Source organism: Mauremys mutica, chromosome 6 (assembly GCF_020497125.1).
Source record: "Mauremys mutica isolate MM-2020 ecotype Southern chromosome 6, ASM2049712v1, whole genome shotgun sequence".
Taxonomy (NCBI): domain Eukaryota; kingdom Metazoa; phylum Chordata; order Testudines; family Geoemydidae; genus Mauremys; species Mauremys mutica.
Genome location: NC_059077.1, coordinates 125,518,318 through 125,545,723, shown reverse-complemented (window position 1 = coordinate 125,545,723; position 27,406 = coordinate 125,518,318). Strand labels below are relative to the sequence as shown.

General features: G+C 42.6%; 1 protein-coding gene and 1 non-coding gene across 2 annotated transcripts in view; both read right to left on the bottom strand.

The window, feature by feature from the left end:
- Positions 1 to 27,406, bottom strand: part of DNAH6 (dynein axonemal heavy chain 6) — a 207,005-nt gene that overhangs the window by 37,475 nt on the left and 142,124 nt on the right. Inside the window, exons 58-67 of the mRNA XM_045021828.1 lie at positions 25,123 to 25,287; positions 21,984 to 22,051; positions 13,380 to 13,560; positions 11,011 to 11,190; positions 9,784 to 10,017; positions 9,150 to 9,285; positions 7,971 to 8,146; positions 6,985 to 7,175; positions 6,137 to 6,297; positions 4,113 to 4,201 (exon numbers count right to left, since the gene is read on the bottom strand). Of these exons, the coding sequence (XP_044877763.1) occupies positions 4,113 to 4,201; positions 6,137 to 6,297; positions 6,985 to 7,175; positions 7,971 to 8,146; positions 9,150 to 9,285; positions 9,784 to 10,017; positions 11,011 to 11,190; positions 13,380 to 13,560; positions 21,984 to 22,051; positions 25,123 to 25,287 (1,581 nt within the window). The remainder of the gene's footprint in view (positions 1 to 4,112; positions 4,202 to 6,136; positions 6,298 to 6,984; positions 7,176 to 7,970; positions 8,147 to 9,149; positions 9,286 to 9,783; positions 10,018 to 11,010; positions 11,191 to 13,379; positions 13,561 to 21,983; positions 22,052 to 25,122; positions 25,288 to 27,406) is intronic.
- Positions 12,875 to 12,977, bottom strand: LOC123373448. Its single transcript, XR_006580731.1, has one exon. It is a non-coding gene; the product is annotated as a U6 spliceosomal RNA (small nuclear RNA).

Below are 27,406 nucleotides of genomic sequence, written 5' to 3'. Positions count from 1 at the left end.
ACAGTGAGTACCTTCGGTAGGATAGTGATGGCCTTGTCCAGGTGATCCTGGGATGGGGCATAGACCGTAGCCAGCCACTGCATGGTGGACGACATACATGCACGCTGCCATGTGGCCCAGCAGCCATAGACAGACCCTGGCTGTCGTGAAAGGAAATGCGGAGAGTCCAGTGATGAAGTTCCTCATTGTCTGGAACCTGTCAAGTGGCTAAAATGCCTTTGCCCTGGTGGAGTCAAGGACTGCCCTGATAAATTCTATCCTTTGTACAGGGACTAATGTTGATTTTTCCTCGTTTATCCACAGGCATAGCCTCCTGCATGTGGTCAGCAGCATTGCAATGGCATCCTGGACCTGGGACCTGGAGTGACCCTTGACCAGCCAGTCATTGAGGTACGGGTAGATCAGGATACCTCGACGCTTGAGGTGAGCCGCCACCACCGACATGCACTTTGTGAACACCCTCGGTGCCACTGCCAGGCCGAAGGGGAGCACTGCGAACTGGTAGCATGCGGATCCCATTATGAAGCGGAGGAAGCGACTGTGCCCTTGAAAGATCGCTATATGAAAGTTCGCGTTATTCAAGTCAAGGGCGGCGTACCAGTCTCCTGGATCCAGGGAGGGGATGGAGAGCAGGGAGACCATGCGGAACTTCAATCTCTTGAGAAACTTGTTGAGAGTTGCAGGTCCAGGATGGGCCTTAGGCCCCCTTTGGACTTTGGGATCAGAAAGTAATGAGAGTAGAACCCCTTGCCCCTGAGATCTAGGGGGACTTCTTCCACAGCCCCTGCCTGCAGCAGGCCCTGTACCTCCGGATGCAGTAGACTCTCATAAGAGGGGTCCCTGAAGAGAGGTGGGGAGGGAGGGTGGGATGGGGGTTTGAAACAAATTGGAGGGCATAGCCCTGCGCCACAGTATTGAGGACCCAACGGTCCAAAGTTATAGATGCCCAGGCTGGGAGGAAAAAAGAAAAGCGGCTGGAGAAATGGAGCAGGGCAGGATCCAGGACAGTGGCTGGAATCTTGCTCTTGAGCACACTCTCAAAATGACCACTTCGACCCCTGCTGGGAGCGGGCAGCACCAGCCTGTGTCGAGGTAGATGGCTGCTGGCCCTGACAGCACTTGTAACCCTAGCCCTTCTTATGGAAAGGCTCTTGTCTAGGCTGGCTGCACTACTGATGGGGAGGCCGTGGCCTAAGTCACTTTCTTTGCTGCCCTGGAGTGTACAGGCCCAGGGTCTTGAGTGTGGTGCACGAGTCCTTTAGCCCGTGCAGCTTATCGTCTGTTTTCTCTGCAAACAGGGCCTGGCCATTGAATGGAAGGTCCTGGAGGGACTGTTGGACCTCAACCGACAAGCCCGAGGACTGCAGCCACGCCACCCTCCTGATTACTATGGCTAAGACCATGTCCGCGCTGCAGAATCAGCCGTATCTGAAGCTGCCTGCAGTGCCGCCCTCACCACTCCTTGCCCCTCTTCCAGGATGGCCTGGAACTCTTTCCTGGGGTCCTCTGGGAAGGAGCCAACAAATTTGGCCATCGATTGCCAAACATTAAAATCATAACAGCCCAATAGGGCCTGATGGTTTGCAACCCTCAGCTGTAGGCTTGGTGACAACCAAACCTTTCTCCCAAAAAAAGAGTCCAGCTTCTTCACCTCTTTATTTTTGGGAGTAGCCCCTGGTTGTCCCTGCCTTTCCCACTCATTGACTGCAGGCACTACTAAGTTTGGGGCAGGGTGGGTATAGAAGTACTTGTACCTTCTTGTGGGCACATAGTACTTGCACTCCACCCACTTGGAAATTGGGGGTAGCAATGAGGGGGTCTACCAGAGGGCTTTGGTAATGTTGGCCACCCCCTCATGAACTGGCAATGCGACTCTAGTGAGGGCTGCCGAGCTGAGGATGTTGAAGAAGGTGTCAGAAAGCTCCTCCATCTCCTCAGTTTCTAGCCCCAAGTTCAAGGCTCTCTCCTCAAAAGCTCCTGATGAGCTTTGGCATCATCCAGGGGGACCACAGGTGGAGGCCCCATGATGGCCTCATCAGGGGATGAGGAAGAGGATGTGGCTGCAGCAGGTGCCACCACCTCTGTGACCTGCTCGGCAGGACCTTCTTCCCCCAAGCACCGTGGCCTCCATCTCAGCTGGGCAGGAGACCATGGCATAGGGCTTTTTGGAGACTCCTGACAATGACTGATGCCCTTTGGACAGCCGCGGGAACCCCCATGGGTTCCAAGGGTGCCATGGCATGGGCCATTGAGGCCGAGGCTACGATAGTCCTGTCAGTGCCACGGGAAGGACCGATGCCGCCAATGGAGGACCTTGACCTGCCTGCAGGGGCTTTTGGTCCGTCTCCAAGTCCTGGGATGAGGGGCCCTGCTCCGGATACTGGGACTGTACCGAGGCTGACCAGCAGTGTCCACCGCCATGCTCCAAGTGGGATCTTTATGTGGGTGATGACTCATCACGCCGAGATCCCGGTGACCAGCATCCGATGGATCCGCAATGGTACCCCGGTGATCTATGCCGAACGCTTCCTGACAGGTGCCAATCCATGGGGTGGAAGCAAGACCGTGACTGATGTTGTGATGCTGAGCATCGACGCTGGTATGACAACCTATGTCGGTCGGCTGGTGACCGGTACCGAAAGTCCCGATGGAGGCTTTTGCTGGAGTGGCTATGACGCTCCCAGTACCGGGGTTGCGGGGTTGAGCATACCTCAATAGATCTACGCTATACTACCAGCAACCGACGCTTCGAGCCTGCAGAGCAAGGACCAGAATCCGGAGACTGGCGCCGACGGCTCCGACTGGTAGGCAGCCCTATGTCCACAGCGCAGTAGCTCTGTGTGGGCAAGCACTGGCAGGATGCTCCCTGAGGTGGCAACTGGAGCTGCACTGACAGGGACCGAAGGAATGGTCCAAAGGCAGGCTGATCCCTTGATTTGGGAGCTGCCGTCACCGGTGTGGGCGGCACCAGAAGAGACAAGATGTGGAAGTGGAATTTCACCTGTCTGACGACAGCAGGGCGCCAGCAGGGCGCTCTGCACCAAAGCCGTGGAGTCTGATCTTGCCTGCTCCAGCACTGACTCCATAAGGAGCGCTTTAAGTCGGATGTCCCACTCTTTCTTAGTGGAAGGCTTAAAGTTCCTGCAGATGTGACACCTGTTGCTGACATGAGATTCCCCCAAACACCTTAAACAACGTGTGGGGGTCACTGACGGCTTAGGCTTCCTACAGTGGTCACAGTTCTTAAAGCCTGGGGACCAGAGCATGCCCTGTCCCTAGCCTAAGTCCCTTCCGGGATAACTATAAACTAACTAAAACACACCACGGGAACTAACACTAATTGTTATAACTATTTACAACAGGCCTTCTGGATGTCTAAGGCATGGAGCATGACTTCCCTGGATGCAAATGAAGCTGAGTTATATGCAGACAGGTTAATGGACAGATTGAGATGGAAACCAGAGCCCACTTGGACCACAAAATTGGGGTGAAGTCACAGGACTTAGTTACAACAGCTGATAAAGTTGCAGCCATTTGGCAACAGGATTGGTACATGCAGGATCAAAATTGTCTATAAAGAGCTCTACAGGGCAGACGTGGGTCCTTTCCTGCTTTATTCTGCATTCTCTGGAAATATCACACTCCCTCTGATGGTGTGGTTTTGGTGGTGGTTGCTGAATATGTTGTATTTACAGGTACCACAGTGGAGAAGAGACTATGGATTTTGGACTCATTTTGGCTCATCAGAACTTTGGACACCTTGTGTTTGTACAGGCGGGATTGCTGATTGTCAGCTGATCCCAATAAATATTTTGTTTTTCAATAAAATGATGTGTCTGACCATCCTAAATATAATATGCGTCTGACGAAGTGGGTATTCACCCACGAAAGCTCATGCTCCAATACATCTGTTAGTCTATAAGGTGCCACAGGACTCTTTGTTGCTAAACATAAGAGCAAAAGATACAAACATTCCAATTTGTAGAATATGCTTTTTGGATTTTGATTGATTAGAAAATACAGATTAGACATCTGATTTGAGATACTCTGTAAATAATTTATTTCGTCCTTGCATTGTTCATTTTGCTTAAGGTTATTTCCAGATATATTACCTTGACCGAGTTCTGAAGGACAGTGACAGGAAAGGTTTCACTAGGCATGGAACTTAAATACAGTCGAAAGCTCTCCTGAATCGAAACATCTGAAAACCAAAAGAACGAGTACATTCATTACACTCCTGTGAAAGAGTTTAGTTGTTAAAATTCATACACAAATCGTAACCAATTTGAGATAAAATCTATCTTTCCAAAGGGTGGAGTACTGGAACTATATATACTACCTAATGTTCATTTATGATCTGGAAGAGGGAGTAAACAGCATTAAATTTAAATTACAGAGGATAATTTGGGAAGTGTTTCAAACACCAGTGAACATAAACAGATAGTAAAAAGGAACATGGAAAGCTTGGACAGTAGGGACTACTCAAGAAAATGCATATGGAGAAAAATAATAAAAAATACAGATATTGCTTCGGAAAGAAAAACCTGAAAAGCAGTGATGCTGAAAGAGATTGAGGGATGATAGCGGACGGCTAGATATGAGATTGCAGTGGGATATGGCAGCAGGAAATGCTAATGTAGTTTTGAGCTATATATGCAGAAGTATCATGTCATAAATAACACTTCCTCGGTACATGACTATATTGCTACCAAATCTGGAATACTGTGTTCTGTACTAGGCACCTAAGTAATAGAAAGCTACAGAAAAATTGAATGGGGTACAGAGAAAAGCAATACAATAATTAAGGGGATGGAAGTGCTGACATATAAAGAAATCGTAAAATAACTAAATGGCTGGAATTGTCAAAGGAGTCTAAAGAAATCAGGTGGCCAACTTCCATTGACCTTAATTGGGAGTTGAATTTCTAAATGGTCTTTATGCCTTCAAAATCAACCCCAATATGCACAGCTTGGCTAAGCACTAACTTAAAGGGCAGTGAAGGAGTATAAACAAACTGTGCATTATGATGGTAGAGAAGGGATTAATAGGGAGCCAAGGAAAGGCAAAAAGCAGACCAGCTGTGCTCAATTGCAGCTGCTGCTATAGAAGGGTTGGTTTTCAGAGGACTTGAGGAGGCTGGAGGAAGGAACTCTCAAAGAGAGAAGAGTTCAGCTGCTGTGAGTCTGTGAATGTAGTTGGAGAAGGCCTAGCAAGGAAAAGGGGCCTCTGGTTAATGGCTGGAGTTTTCCCATGGAAGTTGGCTGAAGCAACCCGGACCTTAATTTTTATAATGTACAAAAAACTTCACTGTGAAGCAGTTAAAGTTGCAGCCGACATTACATACATGGAACAAAACCATTGAAAGCAAGAAAATGACAGTGTAAGACAACTAACAGACAGGTAGTAACCTACAAGCACACACCTGGTCACTACAACAGACCACAACTTGAACTCTGCCCCTCCATAGCCTTCCTGTCTGCACATACCCTTTTACCAAACTACCTGCTTCCAAACACCATTAGTAGTGGACATTTGGCAAAGTAGTTTGGTGGAGTAGATCACAGACTATCAGGATTGGAAGTGACCTCAGGAGGTCATCTAATCCAACCCCCTGCTCAAAGCAGGACCAATCCCCAGACAGATTTTTGCCTAGATCCCTAAATGGCCCCTCAGGATTGAATTCACAACCCTGGGTTTAGCAGGCCAATGCGCAAACCACTGAGCTATCCCTCCCCCCTAAGATTGGTGAGGACTGTGATTAATCATATGTAAATATCTCTGTGCTTCAGTTCCCAATCTGTGGATAAGGATAGTATTTCCCTGTTTTACAGGCTGTTGGCATTGTGAGGATAAATTCATTAACGTTAATACATTCTTTAATATACGTGAGGTGAACAGATGCAATGGCGAAAGCCTATAAACAAGCAAATGAAACAAATAAATAAATGAGCACTACAGAGCATAGAATAGGGTAATACTCTCTAATAGGATGAGCAATTTCTTAATCCTACAGATGACCATTTCTTTGGCTCTTTCCCCTCTCATCGGCAAGACAAGCAAAAAGTGGAAAAGCACACTTCTGATTTGGCACTACCTTCAAGGAAGCATATTGTGTTGTAGAAGGAAAATTACATACTTGGCTCAGTAAAGCTTTTTATAAGCTCCTCCATAGCTAACATCCATGAAACTGCTAGGTGACAGTTTTGCAGAAAAACCCAATTTCCTGTTTTCATTGCATCCTTTATCAGCTTCTCTGCAATAGGTCCTTGCCCTTGCCCTAGTGAAATTGACCGTACTCTGAAACAGAGAAAATTTTGTCAACGTTCATGATGCAAATACTTGAACATACAGTGACTTTTGAAATGGTAGGATTTTTAGGATTTGTAGCTTTTAAAAATAGTGGCCAAAACTTCCTAACTTGGCTGCTGAAATTTAGGCTCCTCAATCCATATTTAGACCCTAAATAAAAATGGCATAATTTTCAGAGATGCTGGGCACCTACAAATCCACTGAAGTCTGTGGGAGCTGAAAGTGCTCATAATCTCTGAAAACTGTACCAATGTTATTTAGGTGCCTAATATGGTTTTAGGAGTCTGATTTGACAGCTTTGGCTATTATTACAAATATAGAGATCTCTGAAGCGGAGCTATAGTATATAGTTTGGAGGAGAACTTAAAAAAAATATTTTAACATACATTAATGTATAGAGAGGGTGAAATCTTGACCCCACTAAAGTCAATGGTAAAAGTCAGCGGGGCCAGCATTTCACCCACAGACAGTACATGTGACAGTCTGACTCAATGGAATAAATGTACAAGCATAAGAGGGTGGGATTTTCAAAGAAGACTAGAGGAATTAGGTACCCAGGTTCCCTTACAATCCATAGGGTTCTTTGATACCCGATAATCAGTTTCCTTAAACTCCTTGGGGTACTTTGAACATCCCAGCTGAATACCATGTCTAATAAAACGATGTACTTTGTACCGTTCTGAATATCCTCGCTCTTTTGCAAATCTCTGGAAAGCTCCCATGGGGTCAGAGCCTGTGCTTAGGATAAACACCAGAGGAGTTGAAGAGGACATGTCTTGATAAAGAGTTCCCAAGTCAACTGGGGGATTCTCTATGAATTGCTTTCCAAGGTTCTCTATTACAAACTCAGTAAGTGCAGAGACCACCTGAAGATATGAAAACATACCAATTTACAAACAGAAATAGGCCCAGAGAACAGTATTTACATTCGACTGTATACCCCTTCCAGGCCAGGACTGTATCTTTGTATGTCTTTGTACAATACTATCTGGCCCAGTCCTCACTGGGGCAAATACAAATAACAAAGACTAATTAATCAGTGGTGAAAATCATCAATCCTCCAAGTTCAAAATCATTACGATCCCTTCAAGCAACTATTTCCCGAAACCCATAAACAGAAAACATTCACTGCATTGTGTTAACTCAGACACACCTCAGTTAGTACTAGGGGCATTTCAAAAAGTTTGATTCAACATCCAAAAAATTTGGATAAGATCATAAGAATTGGCAAACTAGAACTGGTCATTGTCCACAGAGGCATGTGAGTAGCCCCTGTGAAGTCAAACTTCCCACTGCACTCTAAAATTCCCAGACTTTGCAGCAGACACATAGTAAACAAACTAATTACAAAGAGAGAGATTGTGACTGGTACAAGGACCCTCTCCATCCTGCCACCCATGGGCCAGTCACAAATCTCAGTCCCTCTGCTTGGAAGAGAACAGGCACCGCTCCTGCGGCAGATTCACATAATCCCAAAGAAGCTAGGGAAGGGAGCGAGCCCTCTTCTCCAGACAGATCCAAGCTTCCATTGGGAAGGTCCATCTCTGCATCAACCCTCTTCAAGCCAACATCCAAATGACACAATATGGCCCCAAGTAAACAATTTTGCAAATGCTTGTAGCTTTGGTGTGGATGCAAATTTCTGTACAATTGGATTTTACCTTTTCTTCCATAAAACTTTTCACAATAATTAATTTCTGAAACATGCTCAGTCTTGTGTCCCAGGAAGCTTTCATTGTGCCTTCCTTTTTTTCTTCTTCGGTTTGCTCTGCAGAAGGGGCGGGTTCAGAATCATATGTTTCCGACGTTTCTGGGTTGACACGAATTTCAAGGCACCCTACAAATGACATTGTCATTAGCAGTGTCTTAAATTTAGAATTTGCCAAGCAGAAACCATTCACGGTGATATGTAAGACCAAATTTTCAAAAAGGCAAAGGCTCTCTTTTGTACATGAGTTAGAGGTCTAACTGACTCTTTGCATGCAGTCATGGTGACTGTGTGACCAGCTGTAGGATTCTATTTTGGGGACAGACAATGTTGGATTAAGGCATAGGCATGATAGGCTCCTGCTGTCACATAATTATGTTAATCTGAGCTTCAATTTTTTGTAATTGGCTTTCTATCTCTCATGGTTTCAAAGGTGACCCAAGTGTAACTGAGATGTCTGCCGGAGCTTGCAGAGAGCCTAAAACAATAGCTCTGAGAGGGGTAAGCTGCCCCATTCATCTTAATCGGGTTTTTCCTGCAGTATCACGGATTTGGGGGGCCAGGTCAACATCACTGCTGCAGAAGACTGTGTGTGTGGCAGGAGAGTAGTGCAGCAGGCCCAGCTCACTCTTCCAATAAAGCAGATACATTTCGGCTATAGGGGTAGAGTTCTGGAGGGCCTCCTGGCTATTACCTCTGTATCACTCGGAGAAAGAGGGGGGCACTGTTGGTTCTGAGAGAAGGGATCATACTGTTGCCCTGCTTCTCCCAAGTAGTCAGGAGGAGCCCTACTGCCACTTATGGGGCTGTCCCCACTCTTCCAATGTGGGGAGCTCCAGCCTGTTGAAAGAAGATAGCTACCAAGTCCCCCAGCAGAGAGTGTAAATGAGAGTAACGGGAAACGGAGTCATTATGTCAAAGGGAAAATGGAAAAGTGCATCGTACACATAACAAATGTCTTAAGGCTTTGAATAAACTGCCTGCTGCAGTGGCTGAGTTACTGTTTCTGAAGCTGTTCAAAAATAGGTTTGATAAAATATAAGTAGAATCAGTGTAGAAAACCCTCCTTGAAGCAGAGGTTTGGCAGAAGCAAAATGGCTTTTCCAGTCCACTGTCTTATTTATCATGTTACCTAATTTAATGAAAATGTGTGTGGACAGTATTTCATTCTGAATTCCTTGAAAACATGGGAGTGTTTCCTCTAAATCACAACACATAAACCATGTGGTGTCTTCGAGCCATGGAACATCAGGCTTAGCAGGGCGTTGCTGTTGGAAAGATGAAAGGATCAGTGAAAATATGAAAGAAGAAGGTGGTAAATAAAAGCTTGACAAATATATGACTATTTTTAATAGTCAAAATGTGAAAGTTGCACAAGAAACAAGTTTATTAATAGTGGGACCAATTCAGAAAAGCATTTAAGCATGATCTTAAATTCATTCTTATTTGTATGTGTTTAAGTATGTGTTTAAGTCCCACTGACATGCTTAAAATTAAGTGTGTGTTTAAATGCTGTCCTGAATAATGATGCTTTCTTTGATTGGAACCAATAAGTAACAAATATCTAAAATAACTGTTCAAATGTTTCAGGCCTCAAAATGTAACATATCACATGATGGAAAATCATAATCAGAAGTCACCAAAGTCACTATTGTAAAGACAAATTTAGACACCAACCTCCTTTCACTATCTACAAATCACTTTGCAAAACCAAAAATATATAATCATTTACTATTTTGTTTATCATCAATCTACTCCAAGTGTACCTTATCTAAGCCAGCAGAACCCCGGAGGAAAAAATTCCATTCTGTATCGGTAAGTTCTTCTCTCTGCCGCATGATCTCAATGCACAGCATAAAGCTGTAGATGAGTTTGTGTTGTTCAAAAAGGCCGCGGGACACATTGGTATAAGTTGCATAGAGAGTCTGGCTAAGCAGTATTGCCAGGCGCTGCTGCAGATTATTATTCTTTTCAGAAGTCTCAATAGTTGTATTAAATAACTGCAAGAAAAAACCAAACAGTTTTGATGAGCTTATTTCTAATTGTTAATAACAGCATACTTCTAGATTAATTCACTGGACTAGAACAATGATTCTCAAACTATGTCGTATTGTACAATACTTCTTAAGTGAGAGATCCTCTCATACACAGAACATGTCTCCTCCCAACCTCTCAGTAATGATTCCCATTTTTTTCTGCAACCACTATAGGTTAGGGGTTTGTTACAGAAGTGGACGGGTGAGATTCTGTGGCCTGCATTGTGCAGGAGGTCAGACTAGATGATCATAATGGTCCCTTCTGACCTTAAAGTCTATGAGTCTATGAGTGCATGGAATTTTCCAGCAGTAATATTAAGACACCAATAAGAAGATAAAATGAGAAAATAAACTCGCTTTAATATGATGGTTGTGGCTTACATCCTCTTGTTTTGTTTGATAGAGATTATTCACCATTGTGACATAGAAAGCTCTGCGGTCTACAGGGAAATGCTCTAACAAGCACCACCATTCCATGGACCAAAATTTCAGAACCACTGAACTAGCAAAATAAGCTAACTTTGAAGAGTCAGGTACTCTTCAGGGTGCAGACTTCTTGTGAGACGCTGGAAAAATCGCTTACATTAAATATTATAAAACTCAGTTATTTAAATTCAGGCATCTAAACGACAGTGAGTTTAAGAGATGCTGACCATCATGTTAAATTTCTTGACTTTAGTGGAGTCTCTGGGTGTTCTGCAGTTTTGAAAATCAGACAACTTAACTCTAGACACCTAAATGTATGTCTAAATTTGGAAACAGTACTTAGAATCATACTTGGAAGTTTTATAACCTTACTAATTTTTCAAATTTATCATAAAATTAGAAACAGAATGAATTATTTTTTGATGTAATGAAAAAACACTTCTTAAAGGCTTAAATTTTGCTGCCTGTTATATATAACTATTTCTATTCATATACTAAATGCTATTTACTTCAAAGAAAAATTAAACTAACCTGCTTAAAATATTTTAAGGAAAACTGATACATGGGATCAATCTCTGACAGACTTGCAATTACAAAGTACATGACAGACCCTCGAGTAGCAACAGGGCGGTACTTTTCACGAGCAGTGTTTATCTTCTCTTCAGTAGATTCTGCTTCTTTTAGCCTTGTTTTAATGGCACCAGATGTAACCTGAAAGAAACAAGTTTTAATAGCATTTTAGAAAACATTTCATGATAGAGAGAGCCTGGAGCACGAGGAGCAAGCTCCTCATTTGATGTTGATGGCATTGGTGTAATTTTATGCATCACTCGCCAAAGACATGTAAGCGCCATCTCATGCTGAGGGAGGCATTCTTCTATTTCAAGAGCTACAGAGAACTTTTGTCTGTCACAAACCAGAAACTCAAGATCCAGGTTTGGTTCTATCTTAGCTATTGGATACTTTTAGAAGAGAATATTAGTTCCTTTGATAATTTAAAATGAAATGCTAAGCATATATGCAAATCAATGTACTATGCTGCATTTTGTAACTTATACTGACAGTGTCATTAGTCAACAACATCAATTTACCCCCAAGAATAACTAGGAGGTTTTTAGCAGAGGCAGTATCCCAGAAGATCATGAAAAATTATGACAAGGGGAAAAAAAGAAAGAGGAAAATATATTTAGAATGTTTACCAAATAATTAATTGAAGAATATAACCATACACAAATCAAGCAACTTATCAGCCTCAGTGCTGGAGAGCTGGAGAGAATGGGGAAAAGAGGCTTGCTGAACATCATGCTAGAATGATGTTCCAGCCTACACTCTGCTGGAAATTATGGGCTGGCTCCTAAGCCTCAGTGAAGCTATGCCAATTTACTCCATCTGAAGCTCTGCCCCTAAATGTAGATGACTACTCCAAAACTCTATCTGCAAATAAATGTATAACAGATGGGTCTGATTTTCCGGCTTTCCATGGTATTACACTTTTGAGAATGTGAATGTTATGGGCCAAAATCAGCCAGAAAGAGTTTAGAATGATAGGTTACATTTTCCCTAACCCAAATTATGCACTGTACTGATACTACAAGGGTAACAATACTGCGAGCTTCCCCATGCTACCCATCTGTGGTGTCTCAGGCCTGACCCGAAAGGACCATCTTTCGGAGTGAAATGGTAGTTCACTCTTCATGACTTGTTCAATATGTGGCTGGGACCACCAACTAGAGGCCCAGCTTTGACCAACTGGGACTGTGGTTTTTGTAATGCAGACTTTTGTCCATTAAGAACTAGGTCAACCTAAAGAATTCTACAATTCACAGCTAGATCTTTACTATGGCTTTCAGACTGAGTAGAATCTTACTTTGCAAACAGTCCCATTTGGTAAGACTGTATAGTCCTTATTCACATTGGGGAGCAATTAGGCAGAGTCCTATTTACTTCAGTGGGATTACTTGTGGAGTAAGATAGAATTCAATAAGTGTAGCTGAACCTAGCCTTGATAAGCAAAGTGAAACTGCTACATAATTATTGCACATTAATTCTTTAAATAAGAAAACTATTTTTTCATAAAGAAAAAATCTTGAGCCAAATATACTTAGAGTGACAACCAATACAGTTAGCATTTGCCAACAGATTCTATGCAGTTAACAGCTATTCCCTATTGTAAGTGTAAGGGGAGACTGGTATCTTGTACACAGTGTGGTAACTATTACCAAATTCTGACTTTTTAATCATAGAATATCAAGATTGGAAGGGACCCCCTGCTCAAAGCAGGACCAATCCCCAGACAGATTTTTGTGCCAGATCTCTAAATGGCCCCCCTCAAGAACTGAACGCACAACCTGGGGTTTAGCAGGCCAATGTTCAAACCACTGAGCTATCCCTCCCGCAAAATATAGAACGCTTTATGAATTTGCATGTCATCCTTGCACAGGGGCCATGCTAATCTTCTCTGTATCATTTCAATTTTAGTATATGTACTGCCAAAGCACAATGGCAACCACATTAACAGAATATTTGTATGATAGTAACAAACAAGCGTTAATTTTGTAGAGTTAAATATTGCCTAGCTAACCTACAATATTAAAATACTAATCTACAATATTAAAATATTAACGAAAACAACAGATAGGAAACTATTGGATATAATTCATTTAGATTTTTTAAATGGTTTTATATTGGGACACATGACCCCTAAGTCAGACTAACTGCATTACATGGGTCTGGGTTTTGAAAGCTTGGCCTATTATTTTAGAACTGTGGATCTGTAAAAGTCAATGTATAAAGGAGAAACATAAATCTGAGAATTTTTTCCCTGTGTAACATTTCATATAGCCCTAGATATATCACTTATTTTTAATTAAAACAAGGTATTGTAAAAGTGAGTCTCCTGCCTTTGATTCCTGGAGTGTGTTGATAAGTTCTTCTTTGTCTAGGATGTTTCCCTCAGAAGTAAACAACATTTTTAGAATTTTGTCTTCAATAGCTTTCAACTGATTTTTATCAGCATTGATTCTCACAATGAGCTGGGTTCTTTGTTCCTCAAGCTCAGGTTTCTCCAGTCGCACAACATCACTAGAAAAGAGGTTTGAAGTTCTGGTTAATAGCTTTATCACCTGTTCTCTCTTGCCCTCATTCCCTTTTTGTTTAGTGATCCAGTTCATTCTAACAAATTTTCCCAAACACTCCCGGCCCCTCACTCCATCCCTTCGGTGCTTCTCCAGTGGCATAATGGGAATGCAGAGCAATTATGGATTCCCCTAACATAGGGAGAATCCCCATGTGGCACAGGGGATGTTACTAAGCAGTCTAGGAGTGAAACCAGAGTGTAATATCCTCTGGCAGTCCAAGTCAAAGGAGCCAACGTAACTTACAGCAGTTCTTAGGCTACTCTAAATTACATCAGGGCCATTCAGCTCCTGGCCAAGCTGAGGATCAGGGAGGGTGCAGAAGCTTCCCTCCCACCCTAAGTCCCGCAGTATAAGTTAGGGGATTTGGCCCTCTGGCGTGGAACATGGAGCTCCATGAGGTTCCCAGGGGAACACAAAGTTACTGCCTAGCTGAGGTGTAAGATCAATAACCGTCTTTAACTGACTATATAGGAAAATACTGCAGAAGAGATTAAAAAGTCACTATTTGCTAAGTGTGACCACAGGGTCATCACAGGTACTTCCTATTTTAAGAACATGGTAAACTGTTGTAATCTTGGCTAGCTCGGTAAGGTAATTATTGGTACAAGGTGATAGGCATCATGTTTAAGGATCTGAACAGAACAGAAATTGAGGCCCAGAACCAGCAAAGCACTTAAACACGTGCTTAAATCTAAGTGCACAAGTAATTCCATAGTCTTTAAAGGAATTACTGTACTCACATGCTTACAGTTAAGCATAGGCTTAAGATATGTGATGAAATGGGGCTTTATACATACACCCACAAGATAAATATTTATGTAAATCACTCTTTATAATTTAAAAATGCATTTACTTACAGCCATATGTAAAGAAACTAGATATACCTGATAGAATATCAATTAGTAAACGTTATTTAAAACATAATTGTTAGTCAGTTATTCAGAACAGCAAAATACATCTGACCCCCATCCACCCAAACAAGATGGTTACTTATCTGTATTGTTATTGTTGTTCTTCGAGCTGTGCGTGCAGATATGTATTCCACTTGGTGTGTGCGTGCCCAACACACTGAAGCCAGAGAACTTTGCTTAGCAGTACCTGTACTGGCACCTTCTGATCCAAGTAGCCCCTGCCCAGGCTATCTAACAGCAGCACCACCCCGACTGGGCTCAGTTCCTTCGCACTCAAATCCAAGACTGGAGACTCCGAAGCAGTGGGAATGGAGGGCATGTGGTGCAATATACGTCTTCACCCACATCTCAAAGAACAACAGGTACAATGCGGGTAAGAAACCATCTTTTCTTCTTCAAGTGGTTACAGATGTGTCACTTAGGTGACTCACAAGCAGTACTTGTAAGACATAGGACTCAGCGTCTACTTAAACACTGACTGCAGAACTGACATCCCAAAGCTTGCATCTGACCTAGATGCCATGGTAATTTGATAAAAATATTCATGGGAGACCATGTAGCAGCCCTGCAAACGTACAATACTGAAACATCGCTGAGAAATGATATAGATGTCTATTGGGCTCTCATTGAGTGAGCCCATAAGTTACCCACCTGGACATCCTCTGTGCGGAAACCAGCTGACCTTTCGTTTGACAAAAAGTCAAGGTGTTGAATGGAATAGTTTAGTTCTTTCCAAATAGAACGCCAAGCACAGCCTCACATCTAACATCTGGATATGCTGCTCATTTGCATTTGAGTGTGGCTTTGGAAAGAATATAGGCAAGTAAATAACTCGCTTAAGGTAAAACTGAAACCACAAAATCTTTGGCTATGGTCTTAAGGAAACTTTATCTCTGAAGAATTGATTATATAGAGGTTCTGCCATTAAGGCTTGTAATTCGCTGACTCTTATTGTGGATGTTATAGCCACAAGAGAGACAACAAGCAGGTTGCTATCGGCTCAAACAGAGGACCCATGAGGGCAGCCAGCATAGTATTAATGTCCCAGAATGGGACCATTTCCTTCTCAAGTGGAAACAGATGGACAGTATCTTTCAGAAATCTCACTACCATGGAATTTGAGAAAATCGACTTTCCTTGGATCAGAGGATGGAATGTTGAGATTGCCACCAAATGAACCCTCAATGAGCTAAGACCTAGACCCAAGGACTTCAAATATAACAGGTAGTCCAAAATGTCCTGAGCACAAGCGGACATGGATTGATTTCCCTTACATCTTGACCAAACCAAATAAGTAGATGGTTTTCTACTATTAAGCAGGATCCTCTGAACTGCTTCCAAGCATTGCCCTACCTACGCATCTAGCCATGTACCATCTATGCCGTGAGGTGTAGACTGCTCAGCACTGGATGAAGAACCTGACCATGCTGCTGAGTCAGCAGGTCAGGAAGCAGATGAAGAGATGTGGGAGGTCCACAACTTGTATGCTGCTCTTGATCACAAAATCAAATAGGCTGCTTCCCTGAGGATGGAAGAGGATAGGCTGGTTGGCTAAAACTAGATTCAGAAGATCTTCTCCTCTAGCAGAGTAGGATGACTGGTGAATATATCACTCAGTGCGACATTGCTAGTGTTATTGCTGACTTACAAAATGACATCCCTTTGCGGTGTAGATAGAAACCCCCAGAAGACTGTAAAGTAGCTCAAGAGTCCTTAAAAGAATGCAAAGTCTCTTCAGTTCTCTCAGAAGACAAAAACTGACCACCAAATGGTAAGTCCTCTATGGTCTGTGGAGCTTCCGGAGCTAGGCCAGAGATCTGTAGCCATGAGGCCATCCTCATCATCATAGCTAGAGCCACATATCTGCATGGAATATCTGCTACATCCAGTGCTGACTGTGAAGACGTCTTGGCCACCGAACAGCCCTCTGCAATAAATGCCTGGTAACTTGGCATCTCAATTTGCAAAGTCATATTTAGACAATCACACTTGCTGGTTGACAATTCACATTTGCAACAAGGAGGTTCAAAACACTTTTCTCCCCATCAAATCTAACCTTTTAGACTCTTCGTCTTTAGGTGTAAATTTATATCTCCACTCCCATATCCTCTCATTTGCCTCAGTCACAACCAGGGAATTAGGAGGTGGATGAGAGAAAAAATACTTGAAACCTTGCATGGGGACACAATATCTCTCGTTAGTACGCTTAGCTATGGGTGTTACAGATGCTGAGGTACTACACAGAGATACAGCTAGCTCCAGTATCACTTCATTCATAGGAAGAGTTACTCTCAAAGGAGCTGAGGAGTGAAGAATATCCACTAACTTTTGGGCGTTCTCCTGAACAAACTCAGCCTGAATACCCAATGACGATGCTGTTAATCTCAGGAGCTCCTGATAAGATTTAAAATCCTCCAGTTCTGTGGATTTAGGCACTGTAGCATCATCTGGTGAAGAGGTAGAAGAGGGAAGTGGAACTACTGGAATCTCTTGCGGTAACACATTTGACTGCATCAACGGATCAGGTTGCACCAGGTCAGAGGAAGCCCCCTTAGTCTGTGGCTGTAGCAAAGGTGGCTCACCTGGAGAGACCATCTGAGGAACAAGTGATCTAGTCCTGGACTGAGCAGATGATCAGGACCTTGCTGAATGAAGAACCACCCACGGATTCCTAGGAGGCTACAGTGGATAGGGATACAACATTAGTGACCAATAGGAGATAGGCCTGGAAGCTTTGTCCCTACTGTAGGAGTGGAACCAATCCTGGTACCAATGGTGATCCCAGGAGGTCTTGAAAGTCTCTGAGTGGTACTGCAAAGGCAAAGGAGAGGAAGGCATTTCTGCACTCGATCCTGAAGTTCCTTCCAAGCCGTCTGTCAGTAATGGAGGAGTTACTCCAGAGGGGAGCCAATAAACAGCCCGAATCATCTGCAGTCCAACACACCGGCCTACCTGGCACCGATAATGGTACAGTCAAAGGCACTTTGAGTAGAGGTAAATGTATCCACAAACATGCGGTACTGAAGCGGGTATCGGTACCAAACACAAAACAGATGTAGACTGTGCCGGAATTGTCATCAGTACTGAAGATAGCATCTGCCCTCGGTACCAAACAGGGCCCAGGCCCCTGTAACCCAGGGCCCTGTGCATGAGGCACTGCAGACAACTGTGCTGGCAATAACACTAAGCTGGCCACCAATCCAGGAGGTGCTGAGGACACCAAAGATGAAGCCACAACAGTCGAATTTTCTTGACTAAGTGGCAAATCAGGAACAGACAGGCACAGCAATTTCACTGCTGCCTGATACATTGGTGTTGTGGAGACTGTCTGATCAGACACCACTGTCTTCAGTACTGGATTCAATGGACCCCCCCCCAGGATGGTACCGGAGTTGACAGTGCGGAGTCTAATTAATCAGGCATTGGTACTGGACAGAGCATTGACCTCCCAGCTCTAGCCCACGTACCGGAAGACTAACGCTACTGGTATGCACTCCTAGATAGGGAGGAGAAATTTCTCCAAACTCTGGAGCAGACCAGGTCTGTCTTTTGGGTTCTCCTTCTTCTGGTCCCCAGAGAAAAGAATGGTCCCCCTTCCTCCTGGGCAAAGAATCCAAGTCCGTAGGTGCAGCCTCATCTGTAACAGCTCAGGAGTTCTCTGGGTGGGGCTGATGGTATGCAGCAGTCCATAGCTCCACAGCAGGCCTCATTACATGCTCCATAATGTGCTTCTTCAAACACAAGTCCCTTACCACCTGCATTATCTTAAATGACTTACTGATGTAGCACCTTTCCTTAATGTGCCTTTGCACAAGGAACAATATACATTGTGTGAGTGTGTGTCACTATGAGGGATAGCAGCCCCACATGAAGGACAATGTTTAAAACCCAGAGAAGGCAGCACCCTGGGCTAAAACTCTATTAAATACACCAAGCTAAACTAAATCCTAAGGTACTACTAAACTTAACTAAGTATTTACAGAAAAGAAACTAGAGAAATACTGTGATGAATAGGGTGACCAGATGTCCCGATTTTATAGAGACAGTCACAATTTTGGGGTCTTTTTTTTAAAATATAGGCTCCTATTACTCCCCACCCCCTGTCCTGATTTTTCACATTTGCTGTCTGGTCACCCTAGTGATGAAGAACATGAAGTGAGACACCACTCTGACTCAAGCCACAGGCGGAGAGAAGGAACTAATGTGGGTCGGGGCAGCATCACCTTTACATAGCTTGGGAAGGGGCTACAAGGGACAGAGGGCATGAGCGCTGCTCCAATGGGTACTGCTAAGCAAAGTTCTCTGGCTTCAGTGCACTGGACATGAACACATGAATGTAATACAAGTCTTCACCCACGCAAAGAAGAACCCCATGTTCTGGGTATATTTCTCACTTTAAAAACAATGCAGGTCTGATCTTGTCCTATAATCCAGAGTATATTTAGGATATTGTCATTTGGTATTAATATCAACAATATCACATATGTCACATCTGCATATTCAGTGCTCATTATATGGGCTTGATTCAGCTCTCCCTAAAGTCAAATACACTGGTCTACAATTTTTGAGAAGTCATCTGCTTCAGAGATAAAATGTGCTATTTATTATGTATTTTGATGTGCTGAATTCAAATATGACAATTAAAACAACTGATTGGCTACTGTTTCTAAGTTATTTAAGATTTTACATTTTATGTCTATGTATATTGTGTAGATAGTAGAGTTTTAATCATAAATTGTAAACCTAGGTCTTTTCATGTGTTTATGGTTGCTTTACATGATAATATTTCTCCTGTCCTGTTTATGTAACACTTTAAAAATCAGCAAAAGGGTTATCTAACTAAAATTTATTAGGAAACAAAAGGCAAAAAAACTATTATGTATGTAGTTTAGTCCTGTTCAGTATCTACTCGGCGCTTCTTGGCTTGTCTCTTGTATTCATTAAATGGAGCATCTCTTGTCACTGTCCAGCAATAGTCTGCAAGCATTGATGGGCTCCATTTGCCCTGATAGCGTTTCTCCATTGTTGCAATGTCCTGGTGAAATCGCTCACCGTGCTCGTCGCTCACTGCTCCACAGTTTGGTGGAAAAAAATCTAGATGAGAGTGTAAAAAATGTATCTTTAGTGACATGTTGCAACCAAGGCTTTTGTATGCCTTGAGGAAGTTTTCCACCAACAACCTGTAGTTGTCTGCCTTGTTGTTTCCGAGAAAATGTATTGCCACTAACTGGAAGGCTTTCCATGCCGTCTTTTCCTTGCCACGCAGTGCATGGTCAAATGCATCATCTCGAAGAAGTTCACGAATCTGAGGACCAACAAAGACACCTTCCTTTATCTTAGCTTCACTTAACCTTGGAAATTTTCCACGGAGGTACTTGAAAGCTGCTTGTGTTTTGTCAATGGCCTTGACAAAGTTCTTCATCAGACCCAGCTTGATGTGTAAGGGTGATAACAAAATCTTCCTTGATTCAACAAGTGGTGGATGCTGAACACTTTTCCTCCCAGGCTCCAATGACTGTCGGAGTGGCCAATCTTTCATGATGTAGTGGGAATCTCTTGCACGACTATCCCATTCGCAGAGAAAACAGCAGTGCTTTGTGTATCCAGTCTGCAGACCAAGCAAGAGAGCAACAACCTTCAAATCGCCACAAAGCTGCCACTGATGTTGGTCATAGTTTATGCACCTCAAAAGTTGTTTTATGTTGTCATAGGTTTCCTTCATATGGACTGCATGACCAACTGGAATTGATGGCAAAACATTGCCATTATGCAGTAAAACAGCTTTAAGACTCGTCTTTGATGAATCAATGAACAGTCTCCACTCATCTGGATTGTGAACGATGTTGAGGGCTGCCATCACACCATCGATGTTGTTGCAGGCTACAAGAGCACCTTCCATGAAGAAGAATGGGACAAGATCCTTTTGATGGTCACAGAACATGGAAACCCTAACATCACCTGCCAGGAGATTCCACTGCTGTAGTCTGGAGCCCAACAGCTCTGCCTTACTCTCGGGTAGTTCCAAATCCCTGACAAGGTCATTCAGTTCACCTTGTGTTATAAGGTGTGGTTCAGAGGAGGAGGATGGGAGAAAATGTGGGTCCTGTGACATTGATGGTTCAGGACCAGAAGTTTCATCCTCTTCCTCTTCCTCGTCTGACTCAAGTGAGAATGATTCTGGTGCATCAGGAACCGGCAGTCCTTCTCCATGGGGTACTGGGCGTATAGCTGATGGAATGTTTGGATAATGCACAGTCCACTTTTTCTTCTTTGACACACCTTTCCCAACTGGAGGCACCATGCAGAAGTAACAATTGCTGGTATGATCTGTTGGCTCTCTCCAAATCATTGGCACTGCAAAAGGCATAGATTTCCTTTTCCTGTTCAACCACTGGTGAAGATTTGTTGCACAAGTGTTGCAGCATATGTGTGGGGCCCACCTCTTGTCCTGATCTCTAATTTTGCAGCCAAAATAAAGGTGATAGGCTTTCTTAACCATAGTAGTTATACTGCGCTTTTGTGATGCAAAAGTCACTTCACCACAAACATAGCAGAAGTTATCTGCACTGTTCACACAAGTACGAGGCATCTCTGCTCACTTTGGCTAAACAGAAATGTGTCCCTTTGCAAAATCAAATACTGACAAATAAGAGAGCACGACACTGTATGATTTCTAGAGCTGATATAGGGCAATTTGTTCAGCAGAGTGATGTAAGCTTCGTTATGATTGCATCATCCATGACTTCTAGGAATAACATGATGCAATTCATATCATGTATGACACAATACCAGCTTCAGATTGCATCATTCATTGTTTTGCCTAAAAAGCAAGTACTGTCCAAACCCAGTCATAGATTTATTCACAGATCCAGTCAAAGATGTATTTTAGTCATTTCTGGTTTAAATTGAGATCCCTTCCCTTTATAACTCACTTATCCTCCGCTATTCCCAAGTCAAGGGTCGTATATACTGACCCAATAGCATAACTTGAAAACTAGAGCCAATCAACAATTTTAAGCATCATTTTCGTTCTCAGTGACCCAGAATTAGTAAAGTTGGACTACATTTATTTCAGAAGCATTTTGCCTGTAGAGCAGTGGGTTATGACTTTTAAATCTAGCCTATTAGACACAGTATTAGAAAAAGATAAGTAATTATGTATCCTGAGTTACAAATAGTTGATTCCTATTACAATACTTTACAAAGAGATGATTTCTACTACAATACTTAAAGAATTAGATATACCTATCCCAGCATAAGATGCTTTAGAAAATATGCATACTAAGGCAAGAAATAGGTTGTCCTTAAGTTACTGGTGATTGTGACTTGGTACTTTATATAAATATGTGGGAAAACATTTTCTTTATTGTTTTCTTCGTTCATTTTCTCCTGGTGTCACCTTAAACATTTAAAAGCAATTACTGTGAAATAAATAATGGGAATAAAAGTTATAAACCTTAGCAGCTGATCCTCCAGGCCAGATCTGGTTACAGTGAAATTGATTATAGTAACTTTAATACACACCTGTAGAATAAACACAACAAATGACACACATTATTTCTATGTAGGTTAATACAATAAAATAAGGGGTTTAGTTAAGAATAATAATGGCACCCACAGCGAAGGTATAGTTATGGCTGAGAAGGCGTTTCCAATCTAAACTTCAATTTACAGCTGTTCACAACTTACTCAAAAATTTCCATTTGGGCTGAAATTTCACATGGTTGGTTTATGTCCAAAAGTGATTTTTTGGGAGTTTGATCAAACTTTTGGAGGGATCGGAGGATGAAATAAAAATATGTTTTTCACTTTGCACAATAACTGTTCTTGTAATCATTTCCAGTGGCATAACTCAAAAAAGGCTGAAACTATAAATAGGGCCCTACCAAATTCATAGCCATGAATAACGCGTCACAGACCATGAAATCTGGTCTCCCCTCATGAAATCTGGTCTTTTGTGTGCTTTTACCCTACACTATACAGATTTAATGGGGGAGACCAGCGTTTCTCAAATTGGGGCTCCTGACCCAAAGGGGAGTTGTAGGGGGGTTGCAAGGTTATTTTAGGGGGCTGGCAATATTGCCACCATTACTTCTGCACTGCCTTCAGAGCTGGGCGGCCGGAGAGCTGCAGCTGCTGACTGAGGGCCCAGTTCTGCAGGCAGCAGCGCAGAAGTAAAGGTGGCAATACCAGACCATGCCATCCTTACTGCTGCACTGCTGCTGGCGGCGGCTCTGCCTTCAGAGCTGGGCTCCAGGCCAGCAGCCGCCAATCTCTGGCCACCCAGCTCTGAAGGCGCCGATGCCAGTAGCAGCGCAGAAGTAAGGTTAAAAGTATCAACACCCCTTCCCGCCCTCCTGCACAATAACCTCGTGATCCCCCATGACTCCTTTTTAGGTTAGGACCCCTACAATTACAAAACTGTGAAATTTCAGATTTAAGTAGCTGAAATCATAAAATTTATTATTTTTTAAATACTATGACCATGAAATTGACCAAAATGAACCACGAATTTAGTAGGGCCTTGTGGCAGGGTGCTGCTGCAAACACACCTAATCAGCCCCTGCCCCGCCAGCCCCAATCAAGAGGGATCGATTGTCTCCTGATAATTGACAACACCTGCCAGCCTTATAGGCCAGGAGCTACAAAGGCTGGGAAGGAGTCAGAAGGAGTGGGACAGCCAGAGAGAGAGGTCAGTCAGACAGGGAAGTGGAAGCTCTCTAGCTGGTTACTGACCCGGCCTGCGGTAGATGAAAAACCTGTAAGGATTGTATATAGTTGGACGCTGGTGGTGGGAAAATGCTTAAAGAAAAAAGGACACGGGTGTTGCACAAAGCTGATGTCTCCCTGGACTTATCTGGGAAGGCAGCTGGGCCTTCAGAAGAGGGGCTGGCTGTGCACACCGTGACAGGCCCTAACTATAAACTTTGAATTTTACATGAAACCAGTCTGCAATGACTAGTATAAGGGATGGCAAGTTTGAGAAAATATAGCTATAAAGTACAAAAGTCTTGAATATTTTAAAAGTAGCCTGGGGCATGCACAGTAAGAAACAGTGATCACTTGTAAGCCACGATCTTAAAGAAGGATGTGGCATGCATATGTATGTGGCTGTTTAAATACATACAAGAGTTAAGTGCCTAATCACACAAGCTGGTCTAAACATGCAGGGCTGGATTTGTAGACGTGCTGAGCACCAACATTTCCGATCAACTTCAATTGACGTTGTGGTGCTCAGCAATTCTGAAAGTCAGCCTGCTGCAATTACTTAAAAGCTGGACTAGTAAGAAAAGGAATTTAGTTGTCTTTCTCCTGGGGGCTGTGAACATAAAGAAAGCCTTTAAAGTGCTACATAAGAACAAAGAATGATTATAACCAGTTGCCTACACTTTGGAATAGAACAAACTCCAAAATTCCTGGCTTCCACCCCAGTTCTTAGTTCTTTAGACCATGAGTCCTATTGGGGCATCCTTAATTTGCTGTGACTGTCAAATTAACTGAGACACAGAGGGCTTAGGCGACTTGACTACTGTCACACTCCAAGTCAACATCAGAACCAGGATCTGAATGGAGGTCTCCTTATACCCTGGCCCATGTAGCTGACAGTGCATCTTTTCAAACCTGGGTTTCTACTGTTAGGCACTTCAACAGATTGCTTGATTTTCAAAATGCTTTCAAAATAAAGTAACAGCTGATATTATGTGTGGAGACTGGATGATACAGCATATAAATACAAAATACAGGACCTTATGAACCTCAAAATAAAGTAACAGAATTATGAAATAAAATGTGTATCAGTTGCCTGCAAGTACCTCCTTAATCAAAGCAATTACATCACAGTTACCCAGTACTACACCATCCAGCATCTGGCTAGACCTCATAGCTATCTAGAAAGGGATAGACATCTGTAAATTTTCTAGGAAATCCTACTAGCTGGGCTACCCTTTTTGCAGTGGGGTTTTTTGAGGGGAGTTGATTGTGGAGGCTCTCACTAGTAGCGGATTTTCAGAGGAACCACTAATGAAACAATCCCCTATCAGACACTAGGATCTCCTAAGAAAGCCCATCAGGAGTACCCTCCACAGGTCCTTCAAATAGGCCATACAGCTTGTCCATTAGTGAATGAAGGTCTTCACTGGAAGTCATGCTGTCATGTTCTTAATATTTGAGAAGCCATGTGACAGAGCTCTCCCCTCCAGGTGGCAGGATCTTCTGGAAGACCCCACATACAGGACTCCAACAACAGACACACAGGACCAGTCTCAGTGGCCCTGGATTCTGAACCTCCATGACTCAGCCCTGGTGATGCTGTGCAGCAGGAGCAAACCTCTCTTTGTCAGAACGGTCGATAAGTCCATGAACGTTTTCACATACACTGGCACGACCATGTTGGACTCTACTGCGCTACATTCACTCATGGAATGAAAGGACACGGGTTTTTTTTCTTTTCACCTGTTTTAAAACTTTAATTATAAAAGATACCAGCTGAGCCTTGGGAAGGTCTGTAATAATGTGGGCCAACAGAAGTTGATAATGTCCTTCTAGTAATATTGATTATGATTTGTATGACATTAATTTAGAATGCTGCATCATACCTCTGGAAGGTAGTGTGGATTTGGTAGTTTAGTCGTCATGTAGAATCTAAAGTTTCTGTCATAATCAATGTCAGAATCTCCAAGGCGAATAAGCATTCTTCCACCAGAAACAAAGGTCTGCTTCAAAAGAACTGGCTCCAGTGCAGGGTCCAAGATTTCCTTCAGCTTTAGAAAAAGAAACCAGATTAAGGTATTTTCTACATGTAACTGGTAACTGAAATACTTCATTACTAAAATGCAAAATTAAATTAACACCCTCCACTCTATGCAAGGAGAATAATTTGCATATGTTCAACCACGGTTCATTATGGTACATTAGCACAAAACAAAAAAGGCATGAGACATTTAAAAAATAGTCATGTTCCTTTAGAAACAGAATGGTAATGAAAATGTTATTTCCAAAACTTGATCAAAATATGGGAAGGACCCATACACTCCCGCTTCCTAAGACTCAATGGGCTCAATCCTGGAGAATGCTGAGCACTCTAGCCCAATCCTGTATTGCACTTAAGTTTAACTTTAAGAATGTGCTTTAAGTGTTTTGCTGGAGAGTGCTCAGCACCTGACAGGGTTGTGTCCAATAACGGGATTCTCTTGCCCACTCTCACTACTCTTTATTATCTGTATTATGGGCCCAGGTGCCCCATTCTTCCTGTATCTCTGAGTGGTTACAGTCAAGACAGAACATCATCATACTATGAGAACCAGAAACAGTAAACTGGGCAGAATTAGGGTCCTAATTCAACAGAAGACTTCAACATGTGCTTACATCAATTCTATTTAGCAAAGTAGTTAAGCACATAATCAAATTCTTTGCTGAGGACTATACACATAGCATTCAGTCACAGGAAAATGCAAAGATAACACCTGTCCCTTAGTTTAGAGGATATGACTATTTTTTTCTTAGTTGACATGAAGATATGGGGGTTCCATTGGATCCGTGTTTGTTTCTGGATGATCAGATAGTAGGGATGGGCAAGAGTGCTTTTTTCACATATGCTCACGGATCTCAGTACATTTATTCATGCCTTTGTCACTTCCAGATCTGCCGACTTTCAGGGCAAGGTGCAGGGCATATGTGTACACCTTGCACTTTTCTGCAAGGAATGATTAAGTGCGTCTTGGGAATTCTTGGACTGGGTATGGGATTTTTTGTTTACATTTGTTAATATGCAAACAAAGCCATGTTTTCTATTATCCATTAGCTACTGGACATATGGTGTTGTGGATTCTTTTTTTTAAACGAGTATACAGATTTTTAAGAGGCACATTTATAAAAAGTAAGAAAATAAATCAAAATAAAGAAATATATTTCAATTTCGAGGGAGTCATGAATCATCAGATTCCAGTGCCATATATATCATGCCAATGAATACAGCATTGAATTTTTAACTCTGGTATTGAAAACTGAGAAACATACGACACATTGGTGGAAATTCACTTATGCATATCTTTTTTTTCCCTGCAGTTACTGATCCTGACAGCTACTCAAATCAGAACCTTGATCTCAAGTCAATGTGTACTGACTGCTTAAAGTCATAGCTTGTGGCCAAAGGAACTAGGAATAGCTTCTCTGACATGCTTATGGGATTCAAGAAATATCTGTCTGTGGGCCAAATGAAAATAGTATAACTGAGGCTTAATATATCCGTGAACAATTAATTGTATGTACTGCTGTCACTTTAAAAGAAATTGCTGGGTAACTCACAAATTGGACAGTTATTCCTGCTGAATAAACTACAGTTCTGTGACACCACTGTCATGATACATGGGCTATAGCCACAGACACTTTGTCATGGGTGATTTCAGTGCTTGTGAAAGGGGGAAAAAAGTGTGTTTGAGTCAGGCCTAGTAACAGTCGGAAGTTTAAAAATTAACTCAGTATTGAATTACCGTATTCAAGCACAATAAAATCTTACGCTCAAGGGAGGGATATTTTACTCAAAAAGTTCTGAGTTTAAACTCACTGAGTTCCTACCTAGGGCATAATCAGCTCTGGGTAGACAGAATGGAAAATGTATTACATGATCATTTCCTTTCTGTTATTAATATCTCCACTAGTCCTTTATTCAGTACTAACCCCTCTGCAATGGCACCTTAGGCAGCTGAGCTCATTGCCTAGCAACCTATTCACTCGGCCGGACCCTCATCATGTACTCCCAAATCCATATAAATAATTTCTCAAACAAGGTTTGAGATGTCAGTAAAATTCTAACTTCAACTTCACTTAGGTCTGAATGTGTGTGTGACAGACTAGTGAAGATGTTAATCAAGGAAAATAATT